At 51.6% G+C, this 25,160-nt stretch overlaps 1 protein-coding gene across 1 annotated transcript in view; it reads right to left on the bottom strand.

The window, feature by feature from the left end:
- Positions 1-25,160, bottom strand: part of LOC132836189 (neurexin-2-like) — a 1,025,492-nt gene that overhangs the window by 803,714 nt on the left and 196,618 nt on the right. Inside the window, exon 5 of the mRNA XM_060855516.1 lies at positions 18,243-18,257. Within this exon, the coding sequence (XP_060711499.1) occupies positions 18,243-18,257 (15 nt within the window). The remainder of the gene's footprint in view (positions 1-18,242; positions 18,258-25,160) is intronic.

Raw genomic sequence — 25,160 nt, 5'->3', positions numbered from 1 at the left:
GGAAACAAAGGGTAGTGATAAACGGCTCCTTTTCAGAATGGCAGGCAGTGACCAGTGGGGTACCGCAGGGATCAGTGCTGGGACCGCAGCTTTTTACAATATATGTTAATGATATAGAAGATGGTATCAGCAATAACATTAGCAAATTTGCTGATGATACAAAGCTGGGTGGCAGGGTGAAATGTGAGGAGGATGTTAGGAGATTACAGGGTGACCTGGACAGGTTAGGTGAGTGGTCAGATGCATGGCAGATGCAGTTTAATGTGGATAAATGTATGGCTATCCACTTTGGTGGCAAGAACAGGAAGGCAGATTACTACCCCAATGGAATTAATTTAGGGAAAGGGGCAGTACAGAGACATCTGGGTGTTCTTGTACACCAGTCAATGAAGGTCAGCATGCAGGTACAGCAGGTAGTGAAGAAGGCTAATAGCATGCTGGCCTTCATAACAAGAGGGATTGAGTATAGAAGCAAAGAGGTGCTTCTGCAGCTGTACAGGGCCCTGGTGAGACCACACCTGGAGTACTGTGTACAGTTCTGGTCTCCAAATTTGAGGAAAAACATTCTGGCTATTGAGGGAGTGCAGTGTAGGTTCACGAGGTCAATTCCTGGAATGGCGGGATTACCTTACGCTGAAAGACTGGAGCGACTGGGCTTGTATACCCTTGAGTTTAGAAGACTGAGAGGGGATCTGATTGAGACATATAAGATTATGAAAGGATTGGACACTGTGGAGGCAGGAAACATGTTTGCGCTGATGGGTGAGTGCCGAACCAGAGGACACAGCTTAAAAATACGGGGTAGACCATTTAGGACAGAGATGAGGAGAAACATCTTCACCCAGAGAGTGGTGGATGTGTGGAATGCTCTGCCCCAGAGGGCAGTGGAGGCCCAGTCTCTGGATTCATTTCAGAAAGAGTTAGATAGAGCTCTCAAGGATAGTGGGATCAAGGGTTATAGAGATAAGGCAGGAACAGGATACTGATTAGGAATGATCAGCCATGATCATATTGAATGGTGGTGCAGGCTCGAAGGGCAGAATGGCCTACTCCTGCACCTATTGTCTATTGTCACACATACGCATACTCACACACACACACACACACACCTACACACACTCACACACACACTCTCATTCTCATTCTCACACCCACACTCACACACACGCACACTCACAAACACACACCTGCACACGCTCACACACACACATTCTCATTCTCATTCTCACACACACACACACCCGCACTCACACACCTGCACACGCTCACACACACACACCTGCACACGCTCACACACACACACCTACACACACACACACACACTCACACACAGTCATACTCACACCCACCTTCACACATACTCACACACACACACTCACACACACTCACATTCTCATTCACACACACACACATTCTCATTCACACACACACACACACACACACCCCCCAGAGGCAACAATCTCTCCCTCAACATCAACCAACCCAAAGAGCTGGTCGTCACCATCAGGAGGTGGAGTGGAGAGCACGCCTCCCTGCCCACATCGATGGGGCTGAGGTGGAGACGGTCAAGTCTCTGGGAGTGACAGTCACCAACACTCCGTCTGTTGGTGGGATGGTTGGGAAAACACAACGACACCCCTACTTCCTCAGGAGGCTACGGAAATTCAGCATTTACTAACATTTACAGATGCACCGTCAAAAGCATACTATCCTGATGGATCACGGCAACTGTCCTGCCCAGGGCTGTGAGAGACTCCAGGGAGCTGTGAACACAGCCCAGTCCCTCCCCAACCTTCCACCCACCGACTCCATCTACACTCCCCACTGCCCTCGGGAAGGCAGCCGACATCATCAGAGACCCCTCCCACCCCGGTTATAATCTCTCCCAGCCCCTTCCCTCAGGCAGGAGGGACAAGAGCTCAAACACACGGACTGACAGATTCAAGAACAGCTTCTTCCCCACTGTTACCAGCCTCATGAACAGGCCCTCTCCAATTTCACATCTAATGTTGATCCCAGTCTCCCACAGCCGTAACACTGTACTCCCCGATCTGTTCTGTCACCTTAACGCACCTTGTTTGGTATGGTCTGCACGCAGAACAAAACTTTTCACTGTCCTTCGGTACATGTGACAGTAATCGACCCAAAACACATCAATAAGTCAAACCACAGTCACGGAGAGATGGGAGGGGTGGCTGAGGGGAGGGGAGGCGAGAAGGGGGATAGGAGGAGGCTGACGTGGAACAGAAGGAGTTGGGGAATGGTGGGGGGGGCGAATGGCTCACTCCTCCCCTCCTCCCTCGATTTCAGGTGGCAAGGACAAAGGAAGAAGGGACAGCCCGGCCCATCCACCCCTGCTACACCGTTCCGCATGAGCGCGGCCGTCCCGCGACACGGCCAACCGGTGCAGCGCGCGCGCGCGTTCCCGGTGAACGCTGACCCTCTGAGGGTCAACCCTCCGCCGGCGCGTCCCTCCCCCCCCCCCCACTTCCTCAGTCCCACAGGACCTGCCCCTTACTGACTGACCCCCTCCAAGCTCAGGGGGGAGGGGGGCGCGGGGAGGGCGGGTGCGAAACAGAAACAGAAGTGGCTGGAAGAACTCAGCAGGTCTGGGCGGGGGGACCCTTGGAGCGAAATCAGAGGTTCGCGTTTCGGGTCAGGCGCCTTCCCCCTCCCCCCGCAACCTCCCCCCACCACCCCAACCTTCCCTCAGAACCGGGGTCAGCAAACTGCCCCCAAAAAAGTACTTAAAAATGGGGGTGAAGGGGGACGCTGGCGTGGATGCGAGTGAGCACTCTGAGACGCACGGAGGGGCACAGAGATGGACAGCACGGACACAGGCCCTTCGGTCCAACCTGTCCATGCTGACCAGATATCCCAACCTAATCTCGTCCCACTTAACAGCACTTGGCCCATATCCCTCCAAACCCTTCCTATTTCTGTCCCCATCCAGATCCTTTTAAATGTTGTCATTGTACCAGCCTCCACCACTTCCTCTGGCAGCTCATTCCACACACACGTACCACCCTCTGCGTGAAAAAGTTGCCCCTCGGGTCCCTTTTATATCTTTCCCCTCTCACCCTAAACCTATGCCCCTCTAGTTCTGGACTCCCCCACCCCGGGGAAAAGACCTTGCCTATTTACCCTAACCATGCCCCTCATGATTTTATAAACCTCTATCAGGTCACCCCCTCAGCCTCCGATGTTCCAGGGAAAACAGCCCCAGCAAGTTCAGCCTCTCCCTATAGCTCGAACCCTCCGGCCCTGGCAACATCCTTGTAAATCTTTTCTGAACCCTTTCAAGTTTCACAACATCCCGAGACAGAGAATTCAGAAAACACCCAAGGAACCGACACACAGAGCAGGGAGGAGCGTTGTTCTTCAAAATCACCATGTACCGAGGAGAGAGTTGGCTTTTTATTAACCGAAAATAGAAACTGTGGTAAATGAAACTGAACATTGCTGAGCCAAATACACCATATGGGAGGTGAGATTCAATGATATAATTCCGCTCCACGCCTACGGCTCACAACAGTGAGTCACAATACCTTTTCATGTGTCATCCTACCTTGTTAACTCTTAGCGAACGCGCGCCCGCGCCCGCGGGAGAGCGACTGAACTCCCGCGTTAGAGGATTGGTTAACCTTGACGTTAAGCCACGGCACAGTTGAGTCTTTCCCCTGGAGTGTGCTGGTCAGAATAGAGACCCTAACGCACTCTCCGAAGGTCGTGATATGGGGGGTGCTGTGGATTGAGCTCGTTCAGAGATGGAGAAAGGTAGAGAATGACACCACGAGAGCAGAATTGGGCCGTTCGGCCCATCGAGCCTGCTCTGCCCTTCAATGGTATGTATCGCTGGACTGTTAATTCAGAAACCCAGGTGACGTTCTGGGGACCGGGTATGAACCCTGCCATGGAAGAAGATGGGATTTGAATTCTAATCTAATGATGGCTGTGAATCTGTTGTCGAACTGTAGGGAACTGGTTCACCCATGTCCTTTCGGAAATTGCCGGCCTTATCAGGTCTGGGCCTACACGTGACTCCAGACCCCACTGCGATGGGGTTGCCTCTTAACTGTCCCTCTGGGGCAATTAGGGACAGGGCAATAAATGCTGGGCCTCATCCCATGAATGAATAAGTCAAAAAATGTAGAAGGCACCTAGTCAAAAGTGAGTGGGAGTTTTCTCTGAGCGGTGCCGAAGTTTATTGACATCTCCAAGAGCTAGCAGAGACTCAGTGCCCCTGAATGGCCGCCTTCTGTCCTCCTGAGTGTAACCCCGGGGTGGGGGAGCGCAGATGGGTACAAAGTGAAGGCAGAATGGTGTTATCAAGGGGCCAGTAATGAAGTGATCCAGATTTGTGCATCAGGAGCCTGGGTTCAAATCCAGCTCATGGCTTGTCGAATATAATTGGTTAATTAATAAATTAAGAGTTGAGACAGGTCTCGGTTAGGACGACGGTGAACTATCATCGATTGGACGTCTGGTTGACTGGAAAAAAAATCTATTTGTCTGGCCCAATTGAATCCAGGACAGTGAGATTGAAATCGAGCTACAGACATCTTTTCCTCTCGTGCAGAGAATCTCATTGAATGTCTCAGTCTTACGCCTCCCATCTCCCCTTCATCTCGATGCGGCAGATGTTTCCTATTTATAGGTGAGGCCGCAAAGTGATAGCTGTTTGCCGAACTCTTAAACAGAGATGGTTACAAGCAGCACAGTGTGATGATTCAGGCATTAACACGGCCCATGTGTGACTTCAGATCCTACAGCGACGTAGCTGAATTGCAAGAGCACCTACCGCGCCACACCAGGCATAGAGACCTCCAGCACAGAAACAGACCCTTCGGCCCAACTCATCCATGCTGACCAGATATCCTCAATTAAGCCAGTCCCATTTGCCAGCACTTGGCCCATAAACCCTTCCTATTCCTGTCCCCATCCAGATGCCCGTTAAACGTTGTCATTGTACCGGCCTCCACCACTTCCTCTGGCAGCTCATTCCATACACGTACCACCCTCTGTGTGAAAAAGTTGCCCCTCAGCTCCCTTTTATATCTTTCCCCTCTCACCCTAAACCTATGCCCCTCTAGTTCTGGACTCCCCCCACCCCAGAGAAAAGCTCTTGTCTATTCACCCTATCCATGCCCCCTCATGATTTTATAAACCTCTATAAGGTCACCTCTCAGCCTCTGACGCTCCAGGGAAAACAGCCCCAGCCTGTTCAGCCTCTCCCTGTAGCTCAAACCCTCCATCTTTGTAAATCTTTTCTGAACCCTTTCAAGTTTCACAACATCTTTCCTATAGCAGGGAGACCAGAACTGAGCACAGTATTCCAAAAGTGACCTAACCAATGTCCTGTACAGCCACAACATGACCTCCTACACTCAATGCACTGACTAATACAGGCATGCATACCAAACACCTTCTTTCGTATACTGTTTCCCTGCAGCGACAATTAATAGATAATCATCTATTTGCCTTAATCTTAACTAAAGATGCTAACAAGCAGCACAATGTGGTGACTCATGGGCTACGGGTGACTTCAGTTGTAACTGAACCATAATTGCCCCTTCCCTGTTCAATAATCTTTGAGTCAGAAAGTGGCAGACCCCCTTATCCTGAGAGTGGGACCACTCTCTCGTTCTGGGCTGACCAATCACATAAGAGGGGAGGGAGAGAGGGAATGCAGCCTCACAGTGTCCAACGTTACAGAGTGAATCAACGGTTATCAAGAGAAGTGGAATTGAGGGTTATCAGCTGAGCCATGACTTTCCTTAGTTAAAAATCACCCAACACCAGGTTATAGTCCAACAGGATTTATTTGGAAGCACGGGCTTTCGGAATGCTGATCCGTCATCAGATGGTTGTCAGTACTCCGAAAGCTACTGCTTCCAAATAAACCCTGTTGGACTATAACCTGGTGTTGCGTGATTTTTAACGTGTCCACCCCCAGTCCAACAGCAGCTCCTCCACGCCATACCATCCCTCAGATGAGGGACCCCGACACTGTCCACAGTGTTCCAGCTGTGGTCTGACCAAGGCCTCAGCACAACTTGCCAACTCTTAAACCCCATTCACAGACCTTCTCATAGATTCCTGGAAACAGGAGACTGGGGGCCAACACGTCCACACCAACCCTCTGAAGAGTAACCCACCCAGACCCATTCCCCCTACTCTACAGTTACCCCTGACAAATGACAATTCAACATGGCCAATCCACCCTAACCTGTACATCCCTGGGCACTATGGGACAATTTAGCACGGCCAATCCACCCTAACCTGTACATCCCTGCGCCCACCTTAGTGGGCGGCACGGTGGCACAGTGGTTAGCACTGCTGCCTCACAGCACCTGTAGACCCGGGTTCAATTCCCGACTTTGGCGACTGACTGTGTGGAGTTTGCACATTCTCCCCGTGTCTGCGTGGGTTTCCTCCGGGTGCTCCGGTTTCCTCCCACAGTCACAAAGATGTGCGGGTCAGGTGAATTGGCCAAGCTAAATTGCCCGTAGTGTTAGGTAAGGGGTAAATGTAGGGGTATGGGTGGGTTGCGCTTCGGCGGGTCGGTGTGGACTTGTTGGGCCGAAGGGCCTGTTTCCACACTAAGTCTAATCCCTGAGCACTATGGGACAATTTAGCACGGCCAATCCACCCTAACCTGCACATCCCTGGGCACTATGGGACAATTTAGCACGGCCAATCCACCCTAACCTGCACATCCCTGCGCACTATGGGACAATTTAGCACGGTCAATCCACCCTAACCCGCACATCCCTGGACACTATGGGACAATTTAGCACGGCCAATCCACCCTAACCTGCACATCCCTGCGCACTATGGGACAATTTAGCATGGCCAATCCACCCTAACCTGCACATCCCTGCGCACTATGGGACAATTTAGCACGGCCAATCCACCCTAACCTGCACATCCCTGGGCACGATGGGACAATTTAGCACGGCCAATCCACCCTAACCTGCACATCCCTGGGCACGATGGGACAATTTAGCACGGCCAATCCACCCTAACCTGCACATCCCTGGGCACTATGGGACAATTTAGCACGGCCAATCCACCCTAACCTGCACATCTTTGGACTGTGGGTGGAAACTAGGGCACTCGGAGAAAATCCCATGCAGACACGGGGAGAATGTACAAACTCCACACAGACAGTCGCCCGAGGGTGGAATCGAACTCGGGCCCCTGGCGCCGTGAGACAGCAGTGATCCACTATGCCACTCCTAGGGTTGAGTATTTTTGAAGAAGTAACAAAGAGGATTGATGAGGGCAGAACGGTGGAGGTGATCTATATGGATTTAGCATTCGAGAAGATTCCTCATGGTATGCTGGTTATCAAGGTTAGATCTCATGGAATACAGGGAGAACTAGCCATTTGGATACAGAACTGGCTCAAAGGTAGAAGACAGAGGGTGGTGGTGGAGGGTTGTTTTTCAGACTGGAGGCCTGTGACCAGTGGAGTGCCACAAGGATCGGTGCTGGGTCCTCTACTTTTCATAATTTATATAAATGATTTGGAGGTGAATATAGGAAGTATGGTTAGTAAGTTTGCAGATGACACCAAAATTGGAGGTGTAGTGGACAGCGAAGAGGGTTACTTCAGATTACAACAGGATCTGGACCAGATGGGCCAATGGGCTGAGAAGTGGCAGATGGAGTTTAATTCAGATAAATGCGAAGTACTACATTTTGGAAAAGCAAATCAGGGCAGAACTTATACACTTACTGGTAAGGTCCCAGAGAGCGTTGCTGAACAAAGAGACCTTGGAGTGCAGGTTCATAGCTCCTTGAAAGTGGAGTCGCAGGTGGATAGGATAGTGAAGAAGGCATTTGGTATGCTTTCCTTTATTGGTCAGTGCACTGAGTACAGGAGTTGGGAGGTCATGTTGCAGCTGTACAGGACATTGGTTAGGCCCACTTTTAAAATAATGTTTGCAATTCTGGTCTCTCTGCTATAGGAAGGACGTTCTGAAACCTGAAAGGGGTTAGAAATGATTTACGAGGATGTTGCCAGGGTTGGAGGGTTTGAGCTACAGGGAGAGGCTGAACAGGCTGGGGCTGTTTTCCCTGGAGCATCGGAGGCTGAGGGGTGACCTTATAGAGGTTTATAAAATCATGAGGGGCATGGATAAGGTAAATAGACAAAGTCTTTTCCCTGGGGTGGGGGAGTCCGAAACTAGGGGACATAGGTTTAGGGTGAGAGGGGAAAGATATAAAAGAGACCTAGGGGGCAGCTTTTTCACACAGAGGGTGGTACGTGTATGGAATGAGCTGCCAGAGGAAGTGGTGGAGGCTGGTACAATGACAACATTTAAAAGGCATCTGGATGGGGACAGGAATAGGAAGGGTTTGGAGGGATATGGGCCAAGTGCTGGCAGGTGGGACTGGATTAATTCAGGATATCATGGACAGCATGGACGAGTTGGACTGAAGGGTCTGTTTCCGTGCTGTCCATCTCTATGACTCCCTTCTTCCGGCCAAAGTGCATGACCTCACACTTCCCGACATTGTATTCCGACTGGGAGAAAGTGAGGACTGCGGAAGCTGGAGGTCAGAGTCGGGAGTGTGGTGCTGGAAAAGCGCGGCGGGTCAGGCAGCGTCCGAGGAGCAGGAGCAAGAGCTGATTCTCCAGCTCTTCGGATGCGGGCCTGACCTGCTGTGTTTTTCCAGCACCACAGTCTCATTATATTCCACCTGCATATTCACGTTAACCTGTCTATATCCCTTTAAACCCTGTGCCATCCTCTCTCACCCACCTATTTGTGTGTCACCTCCAAACTTGTCGATCGTTTACCTACTTTCTCCATCCACGTCATTCAGGTGAAACTGTGTAAAGTGGATCATGGTGACCGAGGGATGACATCCACAGCACTCCACTGTGGGGTGACAGAATGCTATTATTCCGACTCTCTGTGTTAATATACTGCCTCCAACACCATGGGCTCTTATCGTACTAAGAAGCTTAATGCGTGACACCTTATCTAATGCCTGCTGAAAGTCCAAACATATTACATTCACTGCAATGCACTCAATTCGCTCAATCCTAACTTATGATTCAGGAGATGTCATAGGTCAAACAGTCACTCCAGCGAGTTATAGACCAGTCCAATCCCCCCCCAACACATATCAGGGAGATAGCCGAGATCCTCATTTCATTTAAAGGCAGGTGGGACTACATTGGGTTGGGATATCTGGGTCGGCATGGACAGGTTGGACCGAAGGGTCTGATTCCGTGCTGTACGTCTCTGTGACTCTATGACTCTCAGTGTAATAGGTTGAGGTTCGCTCGGTCAAAGTTTAAGCAAAACAGACTTTATTCTTATGACACAGTTCAAGTCCAAACAAATCAAAACATGGTTAACGCTGCTGCCTCACAGCACCAGGGGTCAGGGTTCGATCCCACCCTCGGGCGACTGTCTGTGAGGAGTTTGCACATTCACCCCCATCCCGTGCCTGCGCGAGGTTTCCTCCGAGTGCTCCGGTTTCCTCTCACAGTCCAAAGATTAGATTAGATTACTTACAGTGTGGAAACAGGCCCTTCGGCCCAACAAGTCCACACCGACCCGCCGAAGCGCAACCCACCCATACCCCTACACATACCCCTTACCTTACACGACGGGCAATTTAGCATGGCCAATTCACCTGACCCGCACATCTTTGGACTGTGGGAGGAAACCGGAGCACCCGGAGGAAACCCACGCAGACATGGGGAGAATGTGCAAACTCCACACAGTCAGTCGCCTGAGGCGGGAATTGAACCCAGGTCCCTGGCGCTGTGAGACAGCAGTGCTAACCACTGTGCCACCGTGCCGCCCTAAATTGTCCCATACTGCCCAGGGATGTGCAGGTTAGGGTGAATTGGCCGTGCTAAATTGTCCCATACTGCCCAGGGATGTGCAGGTTAGGGTGAATTGGCCGTGCTAAATTGTCCCATACTGCCCAGGGATGTGCAGGTTAGGGTGAATTGGCCGTGCTAAATTGCCCCACAGTGCCCAGGGATGTGCAGGTTCGGGTGGATTGGCCGTGCTAAATTATCCCACAGTGCCCAGGAATGTGCAGGTTAGGGTGGATTGGCCGTGCTAAATTGTCCCATAGTGCCCAGGGATGTGCAGGTTAGGGTGGATTGGCCGTGCTAAATTGTCCCATAGTGCCCAGGGATGGGCAGGTTACGATGGATTGGCCGTGCTAAATTGTCCTATAGTGCCCAGGGATGTGCAGGTTAGGGTGGATTGGCCGTGCTAAATTGTCCCATAGTGCCCAGGGATGTGCAGGTTAGGGTGGATTGGCCGTGCTAAACTGTCCCATAGTGCCCAGGGATGGGCAGGTTACGATGGATTGGCCGTGCTAAATTGTCCCATAGTGCCCAGGGATGTGTAGGTAAGGGTGGATTGGCCGTGCTAAATTGTCCCATAGTGCCCAGGGATGTACAGGTTAGGGTGGATTGGCCGTGCTAAATTGTCCCATAATGTCCAGGGATGTGCAGGTTAGGGTGGATTGGCCGTGCTAAATTGTCCCATAGTGCCCAGGGATGTGCAGGTTAGGGTGGATTGGCCGTGCTAAATTGTCCCATAGTGTCCCAGGGATGTGCAGGTTAGGGTGGATTGGCCGTGCTAAATTGTCCCATAGTGCCCAGGGATGTGCAGGTTAGGGTGGATTGGCCGTGCTAAATTGTCCCATAGTGTCCCAGGGATGTGCAGGTTAGGGTGGATTAGCCGTGCTAAATTGTCCCATAGTGTCCATGGAAGGGCCGGTTAGGGTGGATTGGCCGTGCTAAATTGTCCCATAGTGCCCAGGGATGTGCAGGTTAGGGTGGATTGGCCGTGCTAAATTGTCCCATAGTGTCCAGGGATGTGCAGGTTAGGGTGGATTGGCCGTGCTAAATTGTCCCATAGTGCCCAGGGATGTGCAGGTTAGGGTGGATTGGCCGTGCTAAATTGTCCCATAGTGCCCAGGGATGTGCAGGTTAGGGTGGATTGGCCGTGCTAAATTGCCCCATAGTGCCCAGGGATGTGCAGGTTAGGGTGGATTGGCCTAAATCAGGGGTCTGTGTGGGATGTGCTTTGGTGGGTCAGTGCTGGACTTGATGGGCCAAATGTCCTGTTCCCACACTATCGGGATTCTATGAGTTCCTGTCCGTGTAGCAGATTTGCCCTACACTGCCATGTTGACTGTGCACATTCAGACTGTGGTCTGGAGCCACACCTGGGCCTGAGTGGCTGGGGATGCCTGTGAAAATGATGAAGGTCCTGCTGTACAAAGGCGCTCCGAACATGCCTTTGAATGTTGGAAAACTGTGCTGTGTACCTACGAGCAATTCAGCAGTTTTACCGGGGACAAAATTATGTCATGCTCCGTGTGTGAAAGATGAGTGCGTGAGAGAGAGAGAGCGAGAGAGTGAGAGAGGGAGAGAGGGAGAGGGAGAGTGTGTGTGTGTGAGAGAGAGAGAGGGAGAGAGTGAGAGAGAATGAGTGAGTGAGAGAGAGAGAGATTGAGAGAGAGTGTGTGTGTGAGAGAGAGAGAGAGACAGAGAGGGAGCGAGAGTGAGAGAGGGAGAGGGAGAGTGTGTGTGTGTGAGAGAGAGAGAGGGAGAGAGTAAGAGAGAGAGAGTGTGAGTGACAGAGAGAGAGGGAGAGAGTGAGAGAGAGAGAGTGTGAGTGACAGAGAGAGAGACAGAAAGGGAGCGAGAGGGAGAAAGGGAGAGGGACAGTGTGTGTGTGTGTGTGTGGGAGAGAGAGGGAGTGAGTGAGAGCGAGAGTGAGTGAGTGAGAGAGTGAGAGTGCGTGTGAGAGAGAGAATGAGAGAGAGAGGGAGAGAGTGAGAAAGTGAGTGAGTGAGAGAGAGATAGAGAATGAAAGATTGAGAGAGAGAAAGAGAGAGAGGGAGAGAGAGTGAGTGAGAGTGCATGGATGAGAGTGAGAGAGAAAGAGAGAGAGGGATAGTGATAGAATGTGTGTGAGAGAGAGAATGAGAGAAAGAGAGCAAAAGAGAGAGAGAGACAGAGCAAAATAGAGTGTGTGTGTGTGTGAGAGAGAGAGAGAGTGTGAGAGAGAGAGAGAGAACGAGTGAGAGAGTAGTGCACTGTCATGTAGGATTATAAAGGACAGATGAATGGCTGTGAGTGAGGTACACAGATCATAACGAATGCTGGGGAGGGAGTTGCACAATGAGTAATAAGTAAAAGATGCAAATCCGAGAAAGATGAATTCTGGCCTCTCCATATTTCATAGTGGGGGATAAAAGAACATCTTAAGAGGTAGATTAATGAAAAGCTGCAACTGCCCGGGAGACTCCAACAGATTACTTTTGCGAGCAGTGGGAGTTATTTTATCCTTTAAGACCACCACTCCCCATCAATAACAGGGCATGGGGGTGAATAGAAAGTTGCTGCTCCTCACAGTCACAAACAAGGGAGCATCATTTGAAGGTGGAAGGCTGGAGGTTTCGAGGGGAAAGCCGTTCACACCCAGAGGGTGTGGGGGTCTGCAATTCTGTGCCAGGCGAGGTAGTTCAGCGAGGGAAACCCCGCAACCTTTAAAATGTACTTGGATGAACACTTGAAATCGTAGGATCATACAGATCTACAGCACGGAAACAGACCCTTCGGCCCAACTTGTCCGTGTGGACAAGATATCCCAACCTAATCTAGTCCCATTTGCCAGCACTTGGCCCATATCCCTCTGAACATTTCCTATTTATGTATCTATCCGGGAGGTTTCAATCGAAGTCATCATTGGTCCTTCTAAACTCTGATCGAGGTTAGGGTGGATTGGCCATGCTAAATTGTCCCATAGTGCCCAGGGATGTGCAGGTTAGGGTGGATTGGCCATGCTAAATTGTCCCATAGTGCCCAGGGATGTGCAGGTTAGGGTGGATTGGCCGTGCTAAATTGTCCCATAGTGCCCAGGGATGTGCAGGTTAGGGTGGATTGGCCGTGCTAAATTGTCCCCTAGTCCCCAGGGATGTGCAGGTTAGGGTGGATTGGCCGTGCAAAATTGTCCCATAGTGCCCAGGGATGTGCAGGTTAGGGTGGATTGGCCGTGCTAAATTGTCCCATAGTGCCCAGGGATGTGCAGGTTAGGGTGGATTGGCCATGCTAAATTGTCCCATAAGTGCCCAGGGATGTGCAGGTTAGGGTGGATTGGCCGTGCTAAATTGTCCCATAGTGCCCAGGGATGTGCAGGTTAGGGTGGATTGGCCGTGCTAAATTGTTCCCTAGTGCCCAGGGATGTGCAGGTTAGGGTGGATTGGCCGTGCTAAATTGTCCCATAGTGCCCAGGGATGTGCAGGTTAGGGTGGATTGGCCGTGCTAAATTGTCCCATAGTGCCCAGGGATGTGCAGGTTAGGGTGGATTGGCCGTGCTAAATTGTCCCATAGTGCCCAGGGATGTGCAGGTTAGGGTGGATTGGCCGTGCTAAATTGTCCCATAAGTGCCCAGGGATGTGCAGGTTAGGGTGGATTGGCCATGCTAAATTGTCCCTTAAGTGCCCAGGGATGTGCAGGTTAGGGTGGATTGGCCATGCTAAATTGTCCCACAGTGCCCCAGGGATGTGCAGGTTAGGGTGGATTGGCCGTGCTAAATTGTCCCATAAGTGCCCAGGGATGTGCAGGTTAGGGTGGATTGGCCGTGCTAAATTGTCCCATAGTGCCCAGGGATGTGCAGGTTAGGGTGGATTGGCCGTGCTAAATTGTCCCATAGTGCCCAGGGATGTGCAGTTTAGGGCGGATTGGCCGTGCTAAATTGTCCCATAGAGCCCAGGGATGTGCAGGTTAGGGTGGATTGGCCGTGCTAAATTGTCCCATAGTGCCCAGGGATGTGCAGGTTAGGGTGGATTGGCCGTGCTAAATTGTCCCATAGTGCCCAGGGATGTGCAGGTTAGGGTGGATTGGCCGTGCTAAATTGTCCCATAGTGCCCAGGGATGTGCAGGTTAGGGTGGATTGGCCGTGCTAAATTGTTCCCTAGTGCCCAGGGATGTGCAGGTTAGGGTGGATTGGCCGTGCTAAATTGTCCCATAGTGCCCAGGGATGTGTAGGTTAGGGTGGATTGGCCATGCTAAATTGTCCCATAAGTGCCCAGGGATGTGCAGGTTAGGGTGGATTGGCCGTGCTAAATTGTCCCATAGTGCCCCAGGGATGTGCAGGTTAGGGTGGATTGGCCGTGCTAAATTGTCCCATAGTGCCCAGGGATGTGCAGTTTAGGGCGGATTGGCCGTGCTAAATTGTCCCATAGTGCCCAGGGATGTGCAGGTTAGGGTGGATTGGCCGTGCTAAATTGTCCCATAGTGCCCAGGGATGTGCAGGTTAGGGTGGATTGGCCGTGCTAAATTGTCCCATAGTGCCCAGGGATGTGCAGGTTAGGGTGGATTGGCCGTGCCAAATTGTCCCATAGTGCCCAGGGATGTGCAGGTTAGGGTGGATTGGCCGTGCTAAATTGTCCCCTAGTGCCCAGGGATGTGCAGTTTAGGGCGGATTGGCCGTGCTAAATTGTCCCATAGTGCCCAGGGATGTGCAGGTTAGGGTGGATTGGCCGTGCTAAATTGTCCCATAGTGCCCAGGGATGTGCAGGTTAGGGTGGATTGGCCGTGCTAAATTGTCCCATAGTGCCCAGGGATGTGCAGGTTAGGGTGGATTGGCCGTGCTAAATTGTCCCATAGTGCCCAGGGATGTGCAGGTTAGGGTGTACTGGCCGTGCTAAATTGTCCCATAGTGCCCAGGGATGTGCAGGTTAGGGCGGATTGGCCATACTAAATTGTCCCATAGTGCCCAGGGATGTGCAGGTTAGGGTGGATTGGCCATGCTAAATTGTCCCATAGTGCCCAGGGATGTGCAGGTTAGGGTGGATTAGCCGTAAGAAATAGAGGGATGGAGCTGGGGGAACAGTTCTGAGTGGGATGCGTTTCGGAATGTTGGTGTGGCCTCCATGGGCTGATTGGCCTGCATCGTATATGATACACCGCCTGCAAGTAGATTAAAGATGCCAGAGCACAGGCAGACAGCTAAGACAGTATTCACAGTCAGACACTGCATTTATTCAGCAGCCACTCAGTTTGATAACTCTGCTGTAAACAGTTTGGAGACGGAGCTGAATGTTGATGGCAGTTTGCAGACTGGGATGTTCGCTTTGAGATGGCACGGAAACAGACCCTTCGGTCCAATCCATCCATGCCAACTAGATACCTGAAACTAAGCTAGTCCTATTTTCCAGCACATGACCCTCCAAACCCTTCCTATTCATGTCCCCATCCAGATGCCTCTTAAATGTTGTCATTGTACCAGCCTCCACCACTTCCTCTGGCAGCTCATTCCATACACGTACCACCCTCTGGGTGAAAAAGTTGCTCCTTAGGTCTCTTTTATATCTTTCCCCTCTCACCCTTAATCTATGCCCCTCTAGTTCTGGACACCCCCACCCCAGTGAAAAGACCTTGTCTATTCACCCTATCCATGCCCCTCGTGATTTTATAAACCTCCATAATTTTATCAACCTCAACTCTCCTGCTCCTCGGATGCTGCCTGACCTGCCTCGCTCTTCCAGCAACACACTCGCGACTCTGATCTCCAGCATCTGCAATCCTCACTTTCTCCGAGTTGGAATACAATGTTGGGAGGGTGGGGGGGGGGGGGGGGGGCGGGGGGGGCGGGGGGTTGTGAGGTTTGGCTGGAAGAATAGAGTCAGAGGGATATACAGCCCGGAAACAGACCCTTCAGCCCAACTCGTCCATGCTGACCCAGACACCCTAAATTAATATAGGCCCATTTGCCAGCACTTGGCCCATATCCCTCCAAACCCTTCCTATCCATGTCCCCACCCAGATGCCTTTTAAATGTTGTCATTGTACCAGCCCCCACCACTTCCTCTGGCAGCTCATTCCACACACGCACCACCCTCTGGGTGAAAAAAAATCACCCCTTGCGTCCCTTTAAATTTAATAAAAAATTCATTTGCAGAGTGAGGGGATCGCTGGCTGGGCCCAGCATTTATTGCCCCGTCCCTAATTGCCCAGAAGGGCAGTTAAGAGTTAACTACATCGCTGTGGGTCTGGAGTCACATGTGGCCCAGACCCGGTAAGGATGGCAGTTTCCTTCCCTCAAGGGACATTAGTGAACCAGATGGGATTTTCCGACAATTGACAATGGACTCATGGATTGTGGATTCATTAGACTCTCCATTCCAGGGAGTTACTGAATTCAACGTCCATTTTCCCCTCTCACCTTAAACCAATGCCCTCTTGCTCTGGGCCATTGTCTGTATTCAGGGAGCGATTCAACTGCCTCAATGACCAAGCCACACCTTCCCTCAAGTGACATTGCAAAGGGAGATTGGACCCTAACTTTTTTCATTTCGGAGGTAAATGTAAGATGTTGCATTCCAGATGCAATTTGACAAGCCAAACCATCAGATTTAAAGCAAAACACACTTTATGCATCCACTGTAGTTAGAATACAATCAATAAAAGAAGGAATTGGAATAACTTAACACAATAATAGATACAGTATTTGTGGCTATTTAACTGTTCCAATATAGTAGCATCCCAGAACACACTCCTTGGCTAAGAGGCAAAAACAAATTTTGTCTCACACACAACTCCAGTAGCAAAGAAAGTGGAGCAGGAATTTACTCAAGCTTCCAAGCCAGCAGGGGCCAGGCAATAACTGCTGATACTGAAAAACTACAAACCGAAAATCCTGGTTCAAACGGGAGCTTGCGCACCACCCAGTCAGGCTGCTTCTATTGTTCCAACTTTTTAAAAAAAACACTCAAGGTCTCACAGGCGGTTTACAGGCTATTTAATGGACAGCCCTGCCTTAAAATCTTTCCATAAAATGCAACCAGGCCTAAATCGACCACCCAAAGCCATAGTATCATCTCAACCAAGGAATCACATCAGCAATTGCTGGAGGAGATGTTGCAGCTTTATAGAGAGAGAGAAAAAGAGAGAGAGAGAGCGAGAGAGAGAAAGAGAGGGAGAGAGAGAGAGAGTGAGAGAGAGAGAGAGGGAGAGTAGAGTTAACATTTCCAGTGACCCTTCCATAGAACCTGAAAGGTTCAGAGAAGATTTACAAGGATACTGCCAGGGTTGGAGGATTTGAGTTACAGGGAGTGGTTGAACAGGCTGGGGCTGTTTTCACTGGAGCGTCGGAGGCTGAGGGGTGACCTTATAGAAGTTTATAAAATCATGAGGGGCATGGATAGGGTAAATAGGGACTGTCTTTTCCCTGGGGTGGGGGAGTCCAGAACTAGAGGGGCATAGGTTTAGGGTGAGAGGGGAAAGATTTAAAAGAGACCTAAGGGCCAACTTTTTCACACAGAGGGTGGTGCGTGTATGGAATGAGCTGCCAGAGGAAGTGGAGGAGGCTGGTACAATGACAACATTTAAAAGGCATCTGGATGGGGAGATGAATAGGAAGGGTTTGGAGGGATATGGACCAAGTGCTGGCAGGTGGGACTGGGTTAATTTGGGATATCTGGTTGGCATGGACAGGTTGGACCGAAGGGTCTGTTTCCGTGTTGTGCATCTCTATGACTGACTCAGAAATGGTTACGTCGAATACAGGGAATAGTGGAGGTGGCGATGATATGGTCAAGGAACGTCAACGTCACAACCTCCAAATTCACGCAAGGCCTGACTTGCATGTACATCCATGTTCCTGTCTTCACTGACCAAATTCAGACAAGATTTCCTTTATTGGTCAGAGTATTGAGTACAGGAGTTGGGAGGTCATGTTGCGGCTGTATGGGACACTGGTTAGGCCACTTTTGGAATATTGTGGGCAATCCTAGTCTCCCTGCTATGGGAAGGATGTTGTGAAACCTGAAAGGATTCAGAAAAGGGTTTGGCGGGATTGGAGGGCTTGAGTTACAGGGAAAGGCTGAATAGGCCGGGGCTGTTTTCCCTGGAGCATCGGAGGCTGAGGGGTTGACCTTATAGAGGATTATAAAATCATGAGGGGGCATGGGTACAGTAAATAGACAAGCTCTTTTCCCTGGGGTGGGGGAATCCAGAACTAGGGTGAGGGGACAGATTTAAAACCTGAATCCCTTTATTGATGGAAACACTGCAAGGCACACTGCTAAACCCCATCATTGACCACTCCTCGCCTGGTCACAGGAGGCAAAATGGAGGGACTTTGGTCACTGTCTGCGACACACGGCCGAGACCCACAATCCCACATTCCATTTTCAGAGCCGGGGTGGGGAAAGGCAGAGCCAGGATATAAGCTCACTCACCCACCCCACCCCTTAATGGACCCGGGGGGGGGGGGGGGTGGTTCAGAGCCAAGCCCCATCACTGCAGCTGACTGGAGTCACGTGTAGACCCGGACAGGAGGAGGGTGGCAGATTTCCAACTCCCCCGTTAAAAAAAGGTGAAAAGGGCTGGTCTTTGAGCCTAATTAGCGACCGCGGACAACGGTTGTCATGGATACCACTGCCAGCAGATTTAACCCCCAACGTTTCAGCAGGGTTCACAGGGATGTGGGCCACGTGCTCGCACATTAATGTACTTGAGAAAGGAGGTACTGGCAGTGGAAGGGGTGAAGGGGAGGCTCTTCGCGACTCTGGAGTTGAGAGGGTTGGCTTACGAGGAGAGATTGGGTGGACTGGGATTATATTCACTGGGATTTAGAAGCGGGACGGGGGTGCTTATACAAACTTATAAAATTATGACGGGAATATATAAGATGGAAGGAGGGGGGGCTGTTTCCAATGAAACTAGAACGAGGGGGCACAGCCACCAAATGAGGGGAAGCAGATTTCGGACTAAACTGAGGAAGAACTTCTTTATCCAAAGGATTGGGAATCCCTGGAATTCCCCGCCCAGTTGAGGCTACCTCGCTGAAAGCTTTTAAGGCCAAGATTTTTAAGCAATAAAGGAATTAAGGTCAGAGGGTGGGTAAGCCGAGCTGAGTCCACCAATAGATCAGCCACGATCTTATTGAATGGTGGATCAGGCTGGTTGGGCCAAATGGCCTACTCCTGCTCCCAGTTCTCACACCTGGTCAGCATGGACGAGTTGGACTGAAGGGTCTGTTTCCGTGCTGGACATCTATAAACCAAATGGCCCAGTGGGATTCAAACCACTCGCCCATCAGATAGGAATGCATGGAGTCAGGGGGAATGTAGTGGCCGGATTAGAGGACTGGTTAACCAATAGAAAACAGAGAGTTGGGATAAATGGGTGTTTCTCTGGATGGAGGTCAGTGGTGAGTGGGGTGCCGCAGGGGTCGGTGTTGGGCCTACAACTGTTCATGATGTATATAAATGATTTGGAAGGGGGTATAATCTGTCCAAGTTTGCTGATGACACTAAATTGGATGGAAAGGCAAACAGTACAGAGGACGTGGAGGACCTGCAGAGGGATTGAGATTGGATAAGGTCTGGCAGATGGAGGACAGTGTTGGTAAAGGTGAGGTTATCCACTTTGGAAGTAAAAATAGTCAGTCAGAGTATTATTTAAAACAATGAGAGGTTGCAGTGTGCTGTTGTGCAGAGAGACTTGTATGTGAATCCTGAAACGTTGACTTGCAGGTGCAACAGGTAATCAGGAAGCCAAATGGAATATTGGCTTTCATTGCTAAAGGGATTGTATTTAAGAGCAGGGAGTTTCTGCTGCCATTGTACAAGGCGTTGGTGAGGCTGCACCTGCAGTGTTATGCACAGTTGTGGCCTCCTTACTGGAGGAAGGATACACTGGCATTGGAGGTGGTGCAGAGGAGGGTCACTAGGTCGATTCCGGAGATGAGGGGTGTTTACCCTGTGAGGAGAGGTCGAACCGCCTGGGACTGTACTCGCTAGGATTGAGAAGAATGAGAGGCGATCTTATAGAGACATATAAAATGACGAATGGGGTGGATAACTTAGAGGCAGGTGAGTTGTTTCCACTGGTGGGTGAGACTAGGACGAGGGGACAGGCCCTAAAGATGAGGGGGACTGGATTGAGGAGGGACATGAGGAGGAACTGCTTTTCCAGAGAGTAGTGAATCTATGGAATTCAGGAGGCAGGAGAGACAGCTCGATTAAATATATTCCAGACACAGTTGGATGAGTTTTTGCCTGGTAGGGGTGTTAAGGGTAATGGGGATAATACAGGTAGGAGGGGCTGAGACAATGGATAGGTCAGCCATGATCTTAATGAATGGCGGACCAGGCTCGATGGGCCAAATGGCCTACTCCTGATTCTAATACTATGATACGATGAAATCCAGTCAATGTCAACATCTTGTACCCCATTCCCCCCACTGTCCCCTGCAGGAATGGGACTGGGGCAGACCGTTCCAGAATCTTGTGTGACATGCTACAACAACCCAGCTTAAACATTTGTACATTCTCACCCCCGGAGTCTTCATGGGGATCACTCCGGGTGCTCCGGTTTCTTCCCATAGTGTCCAGGGATGTGTAGGTTAGGGTGGATTGGCCGTGCTAAATTGTCCCATAGTGCCCAGGGACGTGCAGGTTAGGGTGGATTGGCCGTGCTAAATTGTCCCATAGTGCCCAGGGATGTACAGGTTAGGGTGGATTGGCCGTGCTAAATTGTCCCATAGTGCCCAGGGATGTGCAGGTTAGGGTGGATTGGCCGTGCTAAATTGTCCCATAGTGCCCAGGGATGTACAGGTTAGGGTGGATTGGCCGTGCTAAATTGTCCCATAGTGCCCAGGGATGTGCAGGTTAGGGTGGATTGGCCGTGCTAAATTGTCCCATAGTGTCCAGGGATGTGCAGGTTAGGGTGGATTGGCCGTGCTAAATTGTCCCATAGTGCCCAGGGATGTGCAGGTTAGGGTGGATTGGCCGTGCTAAATTGTCCCATAGTGTCCAGGGATGTGCAGGTTAGGGTGGATTGGCCTTGCTAAATTGTCCCATAGTGTCCAGGGATGTGCTGGTTAGGGTGGATTGGCCGTGCTAAATTGTCCCATAGTGTCCAGGGATGTGCAGGTTAGGGTGGATTGGCCTTGCTAAATTGTCCCATAGTGCCCAGGAATGTGCAGGTAAGGGTGGATTGGCCATGCTAAATTGTCCCATAGTGTCCAGGGATGTGCAGGTTAGGGTGGGACTGGCCGTGCTAAATTGTCCCATAGTGTCCAGGGATGTGCAGGTTAAGGTGGGACTGGCCGTGCTAAATTGTCCCATAGTGTCCAGGGATGTGCAGGTTAGGGTGGGACTGGCCGTGCTAAATTACCCCATAGTGCCCACGGATGTGCAGGTTAGGGTGGATTGGCCGTGCTAAATTGTCCCATAGTGCCCAGGGATGTGCAGGTTAGGGTGGGACTGGCCGTGCTAAATTGTCCCATAGTGTCCAGGGATGTGCAGGTTAGGGTGGATTGGCCGTGCTAAATTGTCCCATAGTGCCCAGGGATGTGCAGGTTAGGGTGGATTGGCCGTGCTAAATTGTCCCGTAGTGCCTAGGGATGTGCAGGTTAGGGTGGATTGGCTGTGCTAAATTGTCCCATAGTGCCCAGGGATGTGCAGGTTAGGGTGGATTGGCCGTGCTAAATTGCCCCATAGTGTCCAGGGATGTGCAGGTTGGGGTGGATTGGCCGTGCTAAATTGTCCCATAGTGCCCAGGGATGTGCAGGTTAGGGTGGATTGGCCGTGCTAAATTGCCCCATAGTGCCCTGGGATGTGCAGGTTAGGGTGGATTGGCCGTGCTAAATTGTCCCATAGTGCCCAGGGATGTGCAGGTTAGGGTGGATTGGCCGTGCTAAATTGTCCCATAGTGCCCAGGGATGTGCAGGTTAGGGTGGATTGGCCGTGCTAAATTGCCCCATAGTGCCCAGGGATGTGCAGGTTAGGGTGGATTGGCCGTGCTAAATTGTCCCATAGTGTCCAGGGATGTGCGGGTTAGGGTGGATTGGCCGTGCTAAATTGCCCCATAGTGTCCAGGGATGTGCAGGTTAGGGTGGATTGGCCGTGCTAAATTGTCCCATAGTGCCCAGGGATGTGCAGGTTAGGGTGGATTGGCCGTGCTAAATTGCCCCATAGTGTCCAGGGATGTGCAGGTTAGGGTGGATTGGCCATGCTAAATTGCCCCATAGTGTCCAGGGATGTGCAGGTTAGGGTGGATTGGCCGTGCTAAATTGTCCCATAGCATGGTACACACGTCGTGCCGGGTTATTGGTGAAGGGGATGTGTCTGGGAGTGACATTCTTCGGTGGGTCGGTGCGGACTTGTTGGGCTGAATGGTCTGTTTCCACACTGCGGGGATTCTATGTTGGAAATGGACAGCTCTAAGAGGAACCTGTTCCTCGCAATCTCCCGTTAAATAATGAATTGAAATGGGCAATTTCTCCATTCGGGGACATCATACCTGTCGAGAGATCCCTCGAAAATTACAGTTAATGTAACAGCAAGTCCTGACTTTCGCATTCAAATATCTTGGGATGGAAATCATCAAGTGCATTGCAACTGTCATTATGTTCCTAATTACCATTCGATTTTCTTCCTATTAAATTCACTCAGTCCCTGGCTCATTGAAGGATCTGTCAGGCTTTTGTTTGCCTGACTGCTGTTTTCGATGTGTTTATCAAGGTGAGGACTAACAAAACCTGACATTGTCACCTCCTCTCTTCTTGCCTTTTCTGGTCCAACGTGTCATTTTTGGAATGGTTACAGAATTCGGCACATCCTGTCATGACAGAGTACTGTCGGAGGGTCAGTACTGAGGGAGTGCCGCACTGTCGGAGGGTCAGTACTGAGGGAGTGCCGCACTGTCGGAGGGTCAGTACTGAGGGAGTGCCGCACTGTCGGAGGGGCAGTACTGTGGGAGTGCCGCACTGTCGGAGGGTCAGTGCTGAGGGAGTGCCGCACTGTCGGAGGGTCAGTGCTGAGGGAGTGCCGCACTGTCGGAGGGTCAGTGCTGAGGGAGTGCCGCACTGTCGGAGGGTCAGTACTGAGGGAGTGCCGCACTGTCGGAGGGTCAGTGCTGAGGGAGTGCCGCACTGTCGGAGGGTCAGTGCTGAGGGAGTGCCGCACTGCCGGAGGGTCAGTGCTGAGGGAGTGCCGCACTGTCGGAGGGTCAGTACTGAGGGAGTGCCGCACTGTCGGAGGGTCAGTGCTGAGGGAGTGCCGCACTGTCGGAGGGTCAGTGCTGAGGGAGTGCCTCACTGTCGGAGGGTCAGTGCTGAGGGAGTGCCGCACTGTCTAGGGTCAGTACTGAGGGAGTGCCGCACTGTTGGAGTGTCAGTACTGAGGGAGTGCCGCACTGTCAGAGGGTCAGTGCTGAGGGAGTGCCGCACTGTCGGAGGGTCAGTACTGAGGGAGTGCCATACTGTCGGAGGGTCAGTACTGAGGGAGTGCTGCACTGTCGGAGGGTCAGTACTGAGGAAGTGCAGCAGTGTCGGAGGGTCAGTACTGAGGGAGTGCTGCACTGTCGGAGGGTCAGTACTGAGGGAGTGCCGCACTGTCGGAGGGTCAGTACTGAGGGAGTGCCACACTGTCGGAGGGTCAGTGCTGAGGGAGTGCCGCACTGTCGGAGGGTCAGTACTGAGGGAGTGCCACACTGTCGGAGGGTCAGTACTGAGGGAGTGCCACACTGTCGGAGGGTCAGTACTGAGGGAGTGCCGCACTGTCGGAGGGTCAGTACTGAGGGAGTGCCACACTGTCGGAGGGTCAGTACTGAGGGAGTGCTGCATTGTCAGAGGGTCAGACTTTCGAACTGCCTTTCCCTCAGAGAGTGGAGAACACTTTCTAAGGCATAGCTGGTTAAACTCTGGTCTCGCCGGGGGGGGGAGTCAGAGGGAGTAGGGCAGTGGCTGCGAAGGAGGTGGGTGAGTGAGTCTGCGAGGTGGGAGTCGAGACCAACCTTTGACCGGCGTTGGGGTGAACAACGAGGCTGGGGATTATAAACGTGTACGTCCGTGCGATTGGCGATGAGGGAAAAAACCCCACTTCCTGTGAGCTGGATGAGGGTGGGTGGTGAGGTGGGGGAGGGGCATGCCCTGGGCAGCCAAGATGGCCACCAGTTCACTTGGCCCTCCCTTTCTCTTCACAACAGACGGCCACTCAATATCTCCGGGAAGGAGCAGCCCGGACTGACAGGAGGCGTTAATAGAAGCCCCGACACTCTCAGCGGGAACCGTTGCACACAGTTTTGCATCACAGGCCTATTTATCAGCAGCGTTTCACAATCGCTCATTCTCCCGACACCAAAACGACAACTGACGATAATTAACATTCCACAGAAAAGCTGCATTAACTCTCGCATCTGTTGACCCATTCTGCTTCCCTGTTTCTCTCGGAATGCTTCTTCCCTCAGCACATCGATGCAGACAGCTCCGAGGGGAAGCTAGCACTGTTGGGGTCGGAGGGAGATCCTGATGGACTGATCCTGGCAGTATCACCTCTTGTAAACAATAGGCCATATAGCCCACCCCATTATTCAGTACTCGTCCCATTCCCGTGCTCTCACCCCAACTGTTCAATCTCTATAGCCTCGAAGAAATCATAAAATAGGATCCACACAGCTTGGAAGCAGGCCATTCGGCCCATCGAGCCCACAGTGATCCTCCAAAGAGCGTCCTTCCCAACCCCAACTGAAAAACTTATCCCTGCAACTATGGGACAATTTAGCACGGCCAATCCACCCTAACCTGCACATCCCTGGGCCAATCCCAGAGATTTAGAAAAAAGACATGAATAGGAAAGGGTTTGGAGGGAACAGGGGGCCAAGGGCAGGGAGGCGGGACTAGTTTAGTTTGGGGATCGCTCAAGGTTTAAAAATCCCACAGCTTATAGTCCAACAGGTCAATTTGGAAGCACTAGCTTTCAGAGCGCTGCTCTTTCATCGGGTGGTTGTGATGAACGAGGGAAGGCGAGGACTGCAAATGCCGGAGATCAGGGCCGAGAGTGTGGTGCTGGGATAGCACAGCGGATCGGGCAGCATCTGACCGGGGTTGGGCCGAAGGGTCTGGCCCCAGAGTGTGCGCCCCGATGACTGCATTTCCCTCTCCTAAACACTCAAGGCTGTGGAGCAGGTGCTGGGAAAGCAGGACCCGGTTGGGCCGAACGGCCTGGCCCGGACCACGATCCCGCTCCCGGCAGTTTGTCGGGGGAATCATTTGCCCGTGTTACAGCACAGATTTCTCCGAAAGAACGCACGAAACACGCGCTATCTTGCAAAAGGGAATCTCTTTCAAACTGCAGAGAAATGG

The sequence above is a fragment of the Hemiscyllium ocellatum genome, chromosome 46 (assembly GCF_020745735.1).
Source record: "Hemiscyllium ocellatum isolate sHemOce1 chromosome 46, sHemOce1.pat.X.cur, whole genome shotgun sequence".
Classification (NCBI taxonomy): Eukaryota; Metazoa; Chordata; class Chondrichthyes; order Orectolobiformes; family Hemiscylliidae; genus Hemiscyllium; species Hemiscyllium ocellatum.
This window is presented reverse-complemented; position numbering and strand designations above follow the sequence as displayed.